Here is a 15,367-nt window from a genome sequence, read left to right on the forward strand (position 1 = left end):
GAAATAGAAGACATTTTTACATAAGTAAGTGGGCACTTAAGAGAGTACCCACTTTCTAATTTCTGCTGGTACAGGATAAGAGAAAGGGATCTGTTACTCAGCTAACAATCTAACAATTTACCTTGCTCAGAGAGGATGCTGGAAATTGTATATTTTGTTGTTTCTTCTTCAATCTTCTGACTGGTGATTTCTTTAAATGTTGAAGGAAAGAGAATCCTTGTGGTATCCAAGACAGTAGAAGACATGGTGGAGACTGGGTAATCTACCTCACTAAAGGTTTTTGTTACTGTTGCTACATTTGCATAAATGAAAGGCATTTCAGAAGTCTATAAAAAAGAGGAGAAAAATAGTGGCAATCTTCATTTATATTTTATTGTGGCCAAAATACAGTAGGTTTTACTTCTACTTTAATTATATGCTACAATGTTTAAAATACTCTCCTAAAAGATAAATTATCAGCCCATCAGTCTATCCATAAATATTTCTAAAGCATTATTCATCTATCTTGATTTGCTGTTATAAACAGCAAATCTTGGAAATTCTTGGAATTCAACCAAGAGTTTTTAACTATGGTACAAGAAGAAGGCCTTTTTAAACATTGTTAAATATCACATCTCATGATAGTCCAGTCATCCTATCTCCAACCAATAGTTGAGATAGCTTAAAGTTTAGCAGCTTCCCTTTCATTGATTTTTCCCTTTTTGTCCCAACATAATACTTCCCAAGGATATAACTGTAAAGTTTTGATTGCTAAAGCAGGAATTGGCATGGGTACTCTTGGCCATTTTAGACTGCTGCAGTTATGACCTTTCACTTGAAATTCCTAGTTGGAGTTTTCCACCAGCATTACTCTTTTGGCAATGGAAGAATCTGACTCTTTCAAATTGTACTTCCAGAGCCCCTGTTGAATGGATTGATTCTAAGGTATTGGAGACCTAGCAATGAAAGAACCATATCGTATCTCCTCCCCTTCCAACTTTGACAACTAAACCCAAGGCTGTCAGATGCTGGCCTTGGATCACCCCTTCTTTCTTACCGCACGTATCACCCTAGTTGATGCTCTTCTGTTTTATTGTGTTCACCCTCCTCAAAACCCCAAAATCATCTTTTTTAATACCGGATTTTAGTAGATGTCTAAATCTGCCTAAATCTATTCTTCTGTCCTTCAGACCTGGGCTCAGCCTACAGTAAGAAAAATGACTGGTGTATGTTTTTTGGCTGGTTAGTAATCTATGATGAATGGCAGACAAATTACTGCCAATTACTTTTCTTAACTGCTTTGTATTTATGTCTGTGCTGAATTGAGGATTGAAGGGATGCTAATCTTATTAACCGTTAAAATTTTGTTGTGGAACAAAGACAATAAAAGTTACTCACCAACTCAGCTCCGGCTAGAGCATCTGTTACCATTGGCTGCATATCATTATTTATATCACTAGGCGGCCTGATGATTTCTGCAAAATGAGACAAATGATATGGTCGTTTTTTGGTCAAATTTACTTATCAAAGCTGACCAAAGCGTGTCAATTATTATATAGAATTCTGTGATATAAACACAGCATAACAGTAAAACTGCTGTTTTTTCCCCTTGTTAGTATCAGCTGAATTTGTAAGGAGATGCTTCTTAATCTGTGTAAACAAAACGATGTCCTTGCATTCCACTATGACATCTTGGGGCTTCTGACTATCTTACAAAGCTGAACTGATTACCTGCTAATGATAAGTCAATCAATTTGAATTACTGCTCCAGAAGAAATGCAGGCAGGAATACCTTCAAGACCCCTCCTTCCCTCAAAAAGCCATCTCTTGGGTTTCTCCTCCATTATGATTCTCTGATATGAACAGTTAGAAGGGGCTCAGAGCACCACCTATTTCTATGATGGAATCTGCAGCTGAAGTGAGGGGAGGAGTCTGGCGAGGTGGACGTCAGGCCGAAAGAACCAGAACAATATTGGGAGTTGATCGAAGTGGTATTTTATTGCTGCTCGCCTATTTACAAGAATCTTGCCAGACTGACTCCACACACTACAGAGCAACCAGATAAACACTACAAGTCTTAGGAAAGCATCTGCTTTCTGTCACTTTCCCCCCTCAGTGATTTCAAGCTAGCCAGTGTCTTAACTCCCCCACTCCCCACTTCAACTGCAGATCCCACAACTATTTCCTCTTGACAACCTCCCCTCCAGCTTCCTAGATGCTGCCTAGGAGGAAGAGGAGATGATAAGGACAGTTACTAGACATTGTATGGTAAACCCAAAGTATCCATTGCATTGAGAGGGTAGTGAAACCAGTGGCTGCAAAGGAAGATTTTAGATTTCCCAGCAGGAAAGTACTGTTAAAAATCTTATCTCGGTGGACCATTATGTATCTATCAAAACAATAGCATACTAAAAAGCATTACATCACCCTGCAAACAAAAGTGTGTATAGTCAAGGCTATGGTTCTCCCAGTTGCAATTTATGGCGTTGGACCATAAGAAAGGCTGAGCGCCAAAGAATTGAGACCTTTGAACAGTGGTGGGATTCAAGTAATTTAACAACCGGTTGTCTGCCCTAATGATTTCTTCCAACAACCAGTTTGCCAAACTGCTCAGAAAATTAACAACTGGTTCTCCCGAAGTGGTGTGAACTGGCTGAATCCCACCACTGCCTTTGAATTAAGGTGATCAAACCAGGCAGTCCTAGAGGAGATCAACCCTGACTGCTCTTTAAAAGGCCAGATCCTGAAGATGAAACTCAAATACTTTGGCCACCTAAGAAGAAGGAAGAGCCTAATGCTGGGAACTATTGACGGCAAAAAAACGATTGACAGAGAATGAGGTGGCTGACTGGAGTCACTGAAGCAGTCAGTGTGAGCCTAAATGGACTCTGGGGGACTCTGGGGGATGGTAGAGGACAGGAAAGCCTGGAGGAATATTGTCCATGGGGACATGACTTCGCAACTAACATCAAAAATTGAATGCAAACTCAACTAGAAGTACCTGTGAACTAGACTCAATATATATGACATACACATTATTCATACTCCAGTTTCTTGCATTCAAAATGGACATTTCTATTTAGATTGCAAGCTAAGCATCATCCTATGCTGTTTCAAAAATTATAGAAGTGGGAGATCAGCCATATTTGCCTGATTCTTGGCAACTGTTACTCCTGCTTCTTCTTCATTATATACTGTAACTACTTAGCATTCCGTAGGTGTATAGCCAAGAGTGCAATAGGATATTCCAGAGAGACGTCAGCAGCTATACTATGAAGCTACTTTTACTTAAAGAATAAGGATTGCCTTATCCTTTAATTACTTTTTAAAGTTTATGCTAAAGCAATTAAAAAGGCAAAGAGCAGCAACAATTCATCTCTTCCACAGGGATCTGGGTCTTACATTGTTCTAAAGCATTGCAGAGAGAATATGGATGGCATCAAAAAACAGAGATGGAGAATATTTGGCCAAATGTTATGCAAAGGGACATTCCTACTAGTTGGAAAGGAAAGCAAAACATTTCCTCAAAAAAACCCCACAATTTTTGAAAACTTTCAGCTCAGTTAGTTAATTCCAACTACTTTATTGCTCTGCCTTATCTGTTACACTTCAAAACAGTTCATAATAGAACATGGCAGAACACAACGCAGCTGACTCATTAATAGATCAGAAATTATATCAATAGAAGGCCCAAGGAATGCATGTTGCTGTATTTCTTCTTTCAGTCCTATTCCTTTTATGTCTGGTTTAGGAAGACTTTAATTTCCTACAAAAAACATTTCTGGAAGGATCAGGAAAGAACAAAGGGGTGAATAAAAAATTTAGGATCTCCGTAAATGGAAATATAGAATTTTTGTATGATAACAGAATGGTTAGTTCTTTGTCCGGTAGGCAACAAATTATACAAAATATAATTAATTTCTGAAGTGAAGCTATAAGGCAGCAGGAATCAAAATATTCCTGCCTTTTGTAATTAGTTACTATATGGCAGACATGGTCACTCAATAAAGCTGTTTCGTGCATCAATTTATTTCGCTGTATCATCAAACACTTTATGTATTAAAAATTATATAAATTAAATTTGGGTCCATCATTGCCATCTGCTTCCTGGATCACACCATTTGTATTTTAATATAAATTCCATCCAGCTGAATATCACTAACGCTACTAAATGCTTAGCAATTAAAATAAATGTCTCAAATCTGTTCTACCCTAGTATTTATACTAAATACTTTTGTTATCTGAAAATTAACTGACTACCGCATGAAAACCATCGAGACAGACTTGGATTTTTTGACCCTGCTGTCTTATGGCATTTTCTATTAACAGCGGACACAAAGACTGTCTTTTACACTAAAGGTTGGTGAACTCCCTGCATCCCATTTCAGATAAGGTTTTGGCCTTACTCAATAATCTCCTGATTCAATGACTGAAATGCGCTTTATCTTGGGCTGGTTCTGAAGGTCATCAGAAGCTTCCACTAGCGCAAATACAGAATTCAACCTCTGGCAAGAGGAGGCTGGGAAGCATATAATCCCAGGCTTGGTTTGACTTCTGTGCTTCTGTATTTGCTTCCAAGCCTAATTCAGAATGTGGAATTTGACCTTTCAAGGCCTGCATAATTTAGAAAGGGCTGGTTCCCATATGTTTCCTTCCCCTCCCTCTGAGCTCCAAACAGAAAGGCAAGCTTGGTATTGGAGATATACACCTTATGGTCCATGGCACCTCTTTTGCAGGCACCACAAAAAGACTGCAACTCTATAAAATACTTATAAAATTAACTAGCTGAGGGAAAAGAGCAGCACCCGGAGAATAAGAGATAAAAGGATGGCATGTCTCATAACAAGTCAAGCAAATGCAATCGTCTTGCTGACATATTTTTATTTCTAATTTGCTACTCTTTTCTTTTTATTACCCGCTAAAATAGGTTTCTTAATATATTAATTATAAGTCAGCCTAATGGAGGAGAACAAGAAGAAGGAGGAACTATATTCGGTAGCTAAAATCCCTTGGACTTGTCTGGGGAAGTAGGGAACAAAGCTTGCCCTCAAAATAAGAAATCAGATACATGCAAAACAATGAGATGGAATGATTCAGAAAAAGCCAGGAAGGAAGCTAATTATCAATTATGATATATCACAGAAAAGCAGCCCACAACTTCCTGATATCTCCCCTTTTTTCTGAGGAAGAAAATACAAAGCATCTGTAAGGCAAGGGATTATCCAATTACTTTGAGAAGGTCAGGAAAACATTAATTAATTAATTTGCAGTAAGCATTTGTAATTTACTGACCATCCTTAAACTGGAGTGTTTCAAAGTCCACGAATAATGATTTATCTTCTTGTAGGAGCATGGCAACCATCTGCTGAAGATCTGCTATTTTCGGTACAAATGTAGGTATCTCCTTCTCTTCACCAAGAGTGCTCTTCTCGCTTTCAATTTTTTTGATGTCAGTACCATCCGCAGGTAGGTCTGAACCATCTCTTTCAAAGTTGACAATATATTGTGCCACAGTGCTGCTTGTCCTATAGGGTAGGAAGAAGAAAGGAATATTGGTTTGTTGATGTGGGAGGAGGTGGACTATTATTTGGAGACTGATTTTACAGCTAGTGTGCTGAATTAAACTATGGCCAACAAGTAATATCTTACAGCTATGGTAATTTCTGATTTAATTACAGAGCTTATGGAAATGGGCATAAATCAAATGCCATTGACTATCAATGATATAAATGATAATTTATATCAGTTTAAAACATCAACTTGACATTACTCAGGTTGTCCATGGGAGGGGAGGAGTCACGGTCATGGGCACAATCATGTGATTGAAGATTTGATACCTTTTATGTGACATGGCCACAGAAAAAAAAGGGGGCAAGCTTCAATCACATGGTTATAGTGGCCATCTTGATATTTCAGACCGCCATTTCACCCATGGATGTCTTGACTATAATATTGAAAGACTTACTGCAATATACTAGCTAGCATTTCAGCAAGATGAAAGTGTATCTCATTTACACAGAAATACAATTTAAAATGTATAAAATAAATAAAACAAGTAATTTTTCAGGTCATACCCCTCTCGAAGCATATGGGGCTTTGTAAAAATGAAAATACGATTGGCGAAAATATCATTCTCAAGAGATAGTGAAACATCATCTCAGCCTGCACTTAATATAGCCATTACTCAGATATCAAGAGCTGTGGTGGTGCAGGGGTTACAATGCAGTATTGCAGGCTAATTCTGCTGACTGCCAGCAGTTCGATTCTTACCAGCTCAAGGTTGATGCAGTCTTCCATACCATACGAGGTCAGTAAAATGAGGACCCAGATTGTTGGGGGGCAATATGCTAACATTGTAAACTGCTTAGAGGGGGCTATAAAGCACTATGAAGTGATATATAAGTCTAAGTCTATTGCTATTGGTATCATTCTTGTAAAGAAAAGACATTTGGACAGTAAATATTTTTTAATTATTTTTTTCTCTTAAGTCCTTGAATCTGTTAAAGACATGAAATGAACATCAATTACCTGTAGCAAAATCTTGTGTGTGTGTGTGTGTGTGTGTGTGTGTGTGTGAGAGAGAGAGAGAGAGAGAGAGAGAGAGAGAGAGAGAGAGAGAGAGAGAGAGAGAGAGAGAGAGAGAGAGAGAGAGAGAATCTCACACATTGTTTTTCTCTAATTTAATGATTTTTTACTCCGTATTTCTCTTCTGATTAGCCTTTAAATCAAACTGGTCTTCCATAACTCATAATTTTATTCACAAGGTCAGTCCATTGTCTCCCTTGGGACATTTCCCAAACTTTCCAGGCTTGTCAATCATCCAAGATGTTTGGCTTCTGAGACTGGTGCAGAGCAGCTGGGGTTGGATCGTGTGGGCATCCAGAAGGGCTCAGGGGCCACTGAAACAATACCATCCCTTTAAGAGTGGAATGTTCTCTTTTTTACCTCTCTCAAGTGCACAAAGTGCTTATTTCCCCAGTTAAAAAGGACACAGATGCCATCAGGAATTCCGGATACTCCAGTGCTCCAATGGTTTGGTGTTCAGTTCCAGCAAACACAGAGATTCTCCCTCATCCACTATCAGGGCAGAAGATTTTGTGTTGCTGAATTAAACACAGCACTAATGAGTAGGGAACACTAATAAAACAAACACTTGAGAGCAGGATGGTAAAATGTAAATGACTATGGTTCTGTCCTATTTGTGCAGCAGTTCATGAGTAGAAAAGAAGGAAGTGGCAGATTGGTAGGATACAAGATTTGTTCTATATTGGGATCTACATTAGAGCCACTTCGATGTTGTGATAAAGGCGCTGTGAGTTTTAGCCCTGCCTTTGGCATGAAAACCGGCTGGGTGACTTTGGGCCCTTCACTTTTCTCAGCCCAACTCACCTCATAGTATTGTTGTTGTGCTGAAAATAGGAGGGGGAAGGAGTATTAGGTATGTTTGCTACCTTGCCTTAATTTACAAAAATAATAAATGTAGGAAATAAACAAACAGCAAACAAATAAATAAAAATAAGGGAATGTCAGTAATGTAGGATATGAGAAAATTCAAAAATAAAATAGTATGTATGTATATAGGTTAGAAATGCATATAAGTGAAGATTCAATTTTCCTCAGGCATGGAGTTGGACTGGATGACCTTTAGTCATCCAGCTCTGCTACTCTGTTAAATTTGTTAGACATTATTCTGCTTTAAGATAGTTGGAGAAAAGACATGCTGAAAGCATATCAGTATGTAACAATGTTGTGATAGAATAGACCTTCTTTTGTTTTCCTGTTAGAAAGAGGCCCACTCTTTAATGCCAAGGCAATAGAGATAAGAAAGAGCCATGCTTGAAAAATATTTTATGGGTAGTTATAGGGAGGTGTTGATGAACATGTAATTAGAGAAAGAGATGATGTTCTCTCTAAAGGGCGCTTCGGATTAGCCATGATCGGTCACTGGATGCGATGTAGGAGGGGCATGGGGGGGCGTCGGTATAGGGAACTATAAAATGTAATGCTTTTGAAACTTTAGGTGTGACTTCCTGCTCAAACTCCTTGTTGAGATCTGCTGGGATACCACCATATTTTGAATTTTTTTTTTTATTATTTTCTTTTAATAAAGTCTCTTTGTTTTCATTGACCCATGCTTGTTGGTTGAATTCATTTCCAAAATTAATAATAAATACCCTGTTTCCCCCAAAATAAGACATCCCCTGATAATAAGTCCACTCAGGCTTTTAAATGCATGGCAATAAGGCCAAGCGATTATTTCAGGGTTCAAAAAAAGATAAGACAGGGTCTTATTTTCGGGGAAACACGGTAGTAAATAAACTATTTAGTCTTTATTAAATAATAATAAGAAATAAATAAATAAATAATAATAAATATTAAACTCCGTGTTTTCTTTGCTATTAAAAATCTCACCCAGCTCATGAGAACTAAGTATGATATTGTATACATTTCCGAAAGACTCTTTATTTTAAGAATTAGGGTTTTCCACATCTGTTTTATTAATTTATTATGCGTGTCCTCGTGCCAGAATGACAGAATGACAATTCTACCAGGCAATTATTTTAGTACAAATTACATTCTTCTAAAACAGCAAAGGAATAAATAGTACTTTTGAACTACTTTTTTTTTTTTTTTAAAGTCCTCTGCAGTGGCAAATCTTGGAAAGAAAAAGGAAGCCCTGGAAAGTGGCATGTATTTTGCTTTCCATTGCAAAAATACTTGAAACCCTGAAGCACAAAGCCTTCAAATAAAGCTTTCAGGTTTGACTGAAAATTCAATAGTAACTGAGGAGGCCCCATGAGATCTTAAAAAAAACAACAAAAACCTACACCTTGGACAATTTCATTTTGTGAGTCAAACGAGAATGGACCTTCCAGCAATACTTCAAAGTTTTATAAAAGGAGCCCAGGAAGCAGTTTTCTTTTTACACAGTGTTTTCCCAAGGAGATATATAAATGTATTAATTTTGTTCTTGTTCTGAAAAGAACGTGAAGGTTATGATTTCTGAGTGATGGCTATCTCAAGAGCAAAGGAAACAATTCGGGTTGTTTCAGTAGGATTCAATAAATACGAACAAAGCCTAAGGCTTAGCACTTCCCCCCACCCCATTTCCCTACTTTTCCTTCAGCTTGAAGGGGAAAAAAAAGGCAAAATTGGGACCTGATCTTGTTTTACACATGAAGTTTAACTTTTTTTTTTAACTGCCATTGATTGCTGAACAAGCCAGCAACAAATCATATAATATTAGGCCTTGGTCTAGCAAAGCCTTTAACAAAATATCTTCAAGCTGGCTGCTCTCCAGCTGTGTGAACTTCAATTCTCAACATTCTCAGCATTCATAGAACTGATGGGAAAATTCTGAAGTCCAGATTCCTAGAGAGGACAGCTTTGAGGATCCCTAGTTCCTGAAATACAGGCAACAATAAGTCAAGCATTTGAGGAAAGGAAAAGTACACATTGGTTAAGGCCTGTTGCCAATTACGTAGGACTGTGGGAATATTGAAACCTAGCCCTCTGCTTTGCTTCCCAAATGTTTATCCATATTACACTGAACTCGTTATGTAATAGGTCTTAGAGATAGCAGTGACCTTTGCTGTCTACCCGATTTTAATTTGCCTCGACGGTACAGTGTCATTTAAAGAAAATATTTCCTTCCGTGTTTGAAATAAAAGAAGTCGACTTATTTAATATTACTGCTATAACTAATTATATATCACCTATTAAAAAAACCTGCAGGAAAGTTACCCATCTTTTTCCTTCTTCTGTCTTCAGTTCAGCATACGACAGGATAGATGGAAGCATTCAAAAGGAAAAAGGACAGAAAAAAAAAAGAAAGTCAAACCATTAAACTGTGCGGGCATATACCTCTTGTCTATGCTACGATCTGCATTTTTCACAATGAAATGAGGAGAGGAAAAACTGGGATTGCTATCATTGCAGTTGTTTAATTCACTGCCATTACTCTTTCCATTCTGGTAGCAAAAGGTTGTAACTTCTTTAGATTCTTCCCCCCCTCCCCTAATCTTTCTCCCCTGAGTCATCATTTACACAACATTTTCCGATGCTCTTCCAGAAAACCTTTCTTTCTGCTAACAAAGGATATGTGTAAAAGGCAGGGGTGTTTGGGGGATGTTGTCAAAAAAATCAAGATGATGGCAGTGATTGTGCCATGCGTGTTGCACGTACAATGCATGTGAAAAGGTTAGGGCTTTGAAGGTGCTGTCAGAGCAATCCTTTTGGATTTTCTGATTCCTCTGTGGGCACCCCTAGTAAGAAGTTTCCAAAAGAAAGATTCCCCCCTCCGTTGTTGTTTTTTTTATAGCTATCAGCATTCTAGGAGTCAGTTTCTAGCAACTATAGGAAACATGTAACCTTAATACAGCAATTCTTAATTGACAAATTCCTTATACAAGTAGTCCTCGACTTACGACCACAACAGAGCCCCAAATTATTTTGCAAAGCGAGACATTTATTAAGTGAATTTTGCCCCATTTTACGAACTTCCCTGCCACTGTTGTTAAGCGAATCAGTGCAGTTGTTGACTTAGTGACATGGCTGTTAAGGGAATCCGGCTTCCCCATTGTCTATTCTTGTCGGAAGGTTGCAAAAGGTGATTACAAGACACTGGGATACCACAGCCATTATAAATATGAGTCAGTTGCCAGGCGTCTGAATTTTGGTCATGTGACCATGGGGATGCTGCAGAGGCTGTAAGTGTAAAAAAAATGGTCATAACTCACTTTTTTCAGAGCTGTTTTAACTTTGAATCAGTGGTGGGTTGCTCCCAGTTCTATCCGGTTCTTTAGAACCAGTAGTAAAAGCGGTGGGAGGCTCCGCCCACCCACCTGGACATCATAACTGACGATCTGCGCATGCACACGTGCTCCCGTTGCGAACCAGTAGTAAAGGTAAGTAGAACCCACCCCTGCTTTGAATGTCACTAAATGAACTGTTGTAAGTCGAGGACTGCCTGTATTTATGTATTAATTTTGTGAGAGAGGCAGTTAAGATTTATTTTCACCTAGAAACAGTACAATAAGTAGAAACAATACACTACAATGTCTTTAATCCTCTTGCGTCTGCTATTTCTATTGGCAGTATCCTGCAGACACTCAGCTACTCAGTTTCGAGTTAAAGTACAGTCAGAATGTTGGTACAGAATAAAAACACTGAATATCAAAACTACAATATAAGAAGTTCAATACCTCTATTGTTTCCCATATGACAAAGAAAAGGACGGAAATAGCTTTACTCATTGTTTCTGCTCTCTCAGATTCTGCTTTGGGGCAAAGAATGCAAATTTCTAGTTTACTTGAAAACCAGCTTTTAAAACTGAAATTATTTTATTAATTTGTTTCTTTACTAGATAATCTATATTATGTTACGGATGCATTTCGAATTTCATGTTTGCTTTGTTTTTCTTTTGGTTTTGAAATTTTAAAATTCAAAATAAAATTACAGTGCTAACTTGTTTAGCTTGAAATCTTTGAGGGCTGATGGGCAGAAGTGCAGTTTGGTTCTGAATAGAATAGAATAGAATAGAATAGAATAGAATAGAATAGAATAGAATAGAATAGAATAGAATAGAATAGAATTCTTTATTGTCCAAGTGTGGTTGGATACACAAGGAATTTGTCTCCAGCGCATTAGCTCTCAGTGTACATGCAAACAAGAAAGTGATCAGTCATAGGTCATAAATCATAAGATATAATAATAAATCATAAGATACAACAACAATTGATAAATCATAATATACTAATAGGAGAAGATAGAAGGAAAGATAAGAGGTGAGAAAGTTGAGAAGATAAATTATATTAAACTAAAATTGAATTATATTCTAATTCTGATCTTCACTGTACTGGGATACTTTCATTAATATTTTCCTTGAGTATATACTTTTGTATGGAACTTTCAACATTTTGAAAGGAAAAAGGAAAGGAAAGGGGGGGAAAAGTCTAAGGAAACTAGTAATAAAAATCACAGGACTTACCAAATAAAACAATGGAATTATTAAAATGCTTATTTTAAAGGTTGGGGGACTTCTGTTAAATGGCTCTGCTAAATGAAACACTCCCTGAAGTAACATTGTACAAAGATCCTATCCATAAGGCATGTCACTGCCAGATAAAACAGCACTATGTGAAATGATATTCCAATTCTAGCTAATTAACACAACTTTGATTCCTGCAAACTCTAATCTCTTTGCCTGAGAGAAAGTTTCACTGAATATAACAGGACTCCCTTCAGAATCGTACAAGGGTCATATATTGTAAAGGGCCTTATTGTGGAAGCAACCACTGAGAAATCTCAGTGCCTTAGATGCCTGGCTAGATTTCCCTTCTATTCTGCCTTATTTTCATAGTTGAACACTTGGGCTATTTCTCAGAAGTTTTATACCCTGGGATCTATACTAGAGTAAAAAATGCATGGCTATAATGGCAGGTTTGAAAGCAGAACAATAGATCAAGGAGGAAAACAACTTGACATATTAACATTACTACTCTGACATGTAAAATAAGGTCCACATTTGAGTTCTTATTAATAAATACAAGTTTTAATAAATACAATCACAGGGAGATTTAATATGGGATAAATTTTATAAATGGCTAGAAAAGAGGAAAGTAAATCCCATTTTAGAGGAGGAATGATATCTATTGAGAAATCTATCCTATATAAGATAAGTGAGGTCGGACAGACCTAATTGATATAATAAGGCATGTAAGTTGTTTTGTCTTCCCCGGATTATAATGTAGAGATACAGTACCGAATATTTGTGTATTAAGGTACTGCAAAGAAGCAAGGAAGTATGTATGTTTATTGTTTTTTTTTTTTGTGTTATCTTTTTATGATGTGTTGTTTCTATGTTTTTTAACGAAAAATGTAAATAAAGATTATTTAAAAAAATAAATAAATACAAGTTGATTATGGAGGAAGGGAACAAGGGGAGCTATGCTCCTTTCCCCTCCCCCTCTGGCATAGTAAGTGTACTGTAATGAACCTGATAATAGTTACACCTTTGTAATGATGAGGAACTGGGTTTTGGATAATTAGCATAACTGAGAGAGCAGTAGAGATGTGCCAAAACCTACCATGGGTAAAATGACCAGGATTTCTTTTTAACAGAAGCTTAAGAAGCTTATCATTCTCACACCACAGAAATGTAATGAATACTAATGAAGACATCTTTAAGCTTTTATTAAATTAGTTAAAGATTTGAATAAGCATTACAATAATCAAAGACTTCACTGGATCATGTCACCATGACATTATTGGGCTAATATTAACATGACTAATCTTTGTACTCACTTAGGATTTTGATTTTATTTTATCCCGAATTTAGGATCATTGTTCTTTCCACTTTTTTTTTCTTACCCACACCTTATTTGAGTTTGGAAGAAAAAAAATGCTGAATAACAACATGTCAGAACAGAAATAAAGAAAAAGAAGATAAACAGCTTTGCTTTCTCCAGTTTAAAAAGGAAATAATCTTTCAGCATTCATTTAAGATTATTTTATATCTCCTAAACAGAACATTTGTGTGTGTGTGTGTGTGTGTGTGTGTGTGTGTGTGTGTGTGTGTGTGTACATGTGGAAATCAAAAGCATACAAATGTAGATACTAGAAACAATAACAAATTGCTTACTTCACCCTCGGGGACTGGGGAAAAGGAGAAAAATTGGAGCAAGGAACAGCCCACTGAAGGTGATATCACTTATTACCTTCAATGGGATGCAAAGATCAGCAGGGAGTCAATACGTTATATCCAAATTGTAGCCAACAAACTGAAATTAATGTCTTGAACTGCGATTGGATGAGGCATGGAATTCATGTCTAGCTACAGTAATTACCATTTTTCTTCCAGACTTATTTTTAGCCACTCTCAATTTTATATAAAGTCATTGTTGGACAAAGAGAAAACCCAAGAAATATCAACATTTGTTGTTTATTTAGAAGGCTGGAATAATGTATTGAGTTGTGTCAGCACACTGCATAGACCTCCTAGGTAGCAGCCTGTAGGCAAATCTATTCTGGAATGAAATCTATTGTAGGAAAGTTTCTAAATCGGGAATCCTAAATTGCATAGAATAGTGTGAACATGTCTGGGAGAAAACAGCTTTGATGCAGTTGTGGTAAATGAGTCAGATGTGCTTAAATAATGTACTATCTTTACTGTTAGCAGCAACATCTTCTAACTACATGAATGTGAGAAACAAAGTGTACTCTTTATTGATTCAAAGAAAGTATTTTATTTATTTATTTATTTATTTATTTATTTATTTATTTATTTATTTATTTATTTATTTATTTATTTATTTCTATACCGCCCTTCTCCCAAAGGACTCAGGGCGGTGTACAGCCTGATTAAAAGCACAAAGACAGACAAAATTTAAAAATAATTAAAATTATTAAATGATAGGCTCAATTTAAAACCCCAAATTTAAAATTCCGTTTTTAAAAACCAATTAAAATCTTTACCTTGATAGCCCAGCCTGGTGGAATAATAAGGTTTTGAGGGCACAGTGAAATACACGGAGATCAGAGATTTTACGAATTTCTGGGGGCAGCTCATTCCAAAGGGCAGGGGCTCCCACAGAGAAGGCCCTCCCCCTGGGCATTGCCAGCCGACATAGTTTAGCCGATGGCACCCTGAGGAGACCCTCTCTGTGGGAGTGGACTGGCCAGTGGGAGGCTACTGGTGGCAGAAGACGGTCTCGAAGGTATCCAGGTCCAATGCCATGGAACGCTTTAAAGGTGGTAACCAACACCTTGAATCACACCCGGAAGACCACTGGAAGCCAGTGCAGCTCACGCAAGAGGGGTGTCACATGGGCACAACGAGTTGCGCCCATAACCACCAGCGCGGCCACATTCTGGACCAGTTGGAGCCTCCGGGTGCTTTGATGATAAATAAATTGATTTGTGTTATGGAATGTTTTATGCAACTATGTTATTATATTAAAGTAGGAATGTACATGTCAGGAGAAACATAAAACAAACTTATGTGGGAATGGGATACTTAAGAAGTGTGCGTGGTAAACCAAAAAGAGACAAGGTGAAGAATGAATGAATGATGAAGGAATTGGTCAAAAGGGAATGACAAGGATGGAAAGAAGTGTACTGAAGTGGCTTGATTGTACACAAACAAAGAGCAAGAAACAAATTGGATGTTTGGCATCCAAATAGCAAAACACGTATATGATGGAAGAGTGACTGGACTGAGAAAGAGTGGAAGATGGAGAAAGTTGTTGGAGGAACTTAATGAAAAGATGTGAGAAGTTTAAGAAGCAAAGGGCAATATGAATTGTGTGCGTGGACATGGAGGAAGCAAAAATGTTTGGCAAGAATATAAGGTATGGATATAATGAACCAATTTAGTGTAATAAATTTA

General features: G+C 37.3%; 1 protein-coding gene across 1 annotated transcript in view; it reads right to left on the minus strand.

Moving 5' to 3' along the window:
- IMPG1 (interphotoreceptor matrix proteoglycan 1) overlaps window positions 1-15,367 on the minus strand; it is a 164,620-nt gene that overhangs the window by 26,191 nt on the left and 123,062 nt on the right. Inside the window, exons 9-12 of the mRNA XM_087889550.1 lie at window positions 9,724-9,744; window positions 5,272-5,504; window positions 1,378-1,454; window positions 122-326 (exon numbers count right to left, since the gene is read on the minus strand). Of these exons, the coding sequence (XP_087745676.1) occupies window positions 122-326; window positions 1,378-1,454; window positions 5,272-5,504; window positions 9,724-9,744 (536 nt within the window). The remainder of the gene's footprint in view (window positions 1-121; window positions 327-1,377; window positions 1,455-5,271; window positions 5,505-9,723; window positions 9,745-15,367) is intronic.

This window comes from Pantherophis guttatus, chromosome 1 (assembly GCF_059756535.1).
Source record: "Pantherophis guttatus breed Tessera chromosome 1, ASM5975653v1, whole genome shotgun sequence".
NCBI classification, from domain to species: domain Eukaryota; kingdom Metazoa; phylum Chordata; class Lepidosauria; order Squamata; family Colubridae; genus Pantherophis; species Pantherophis guttatus.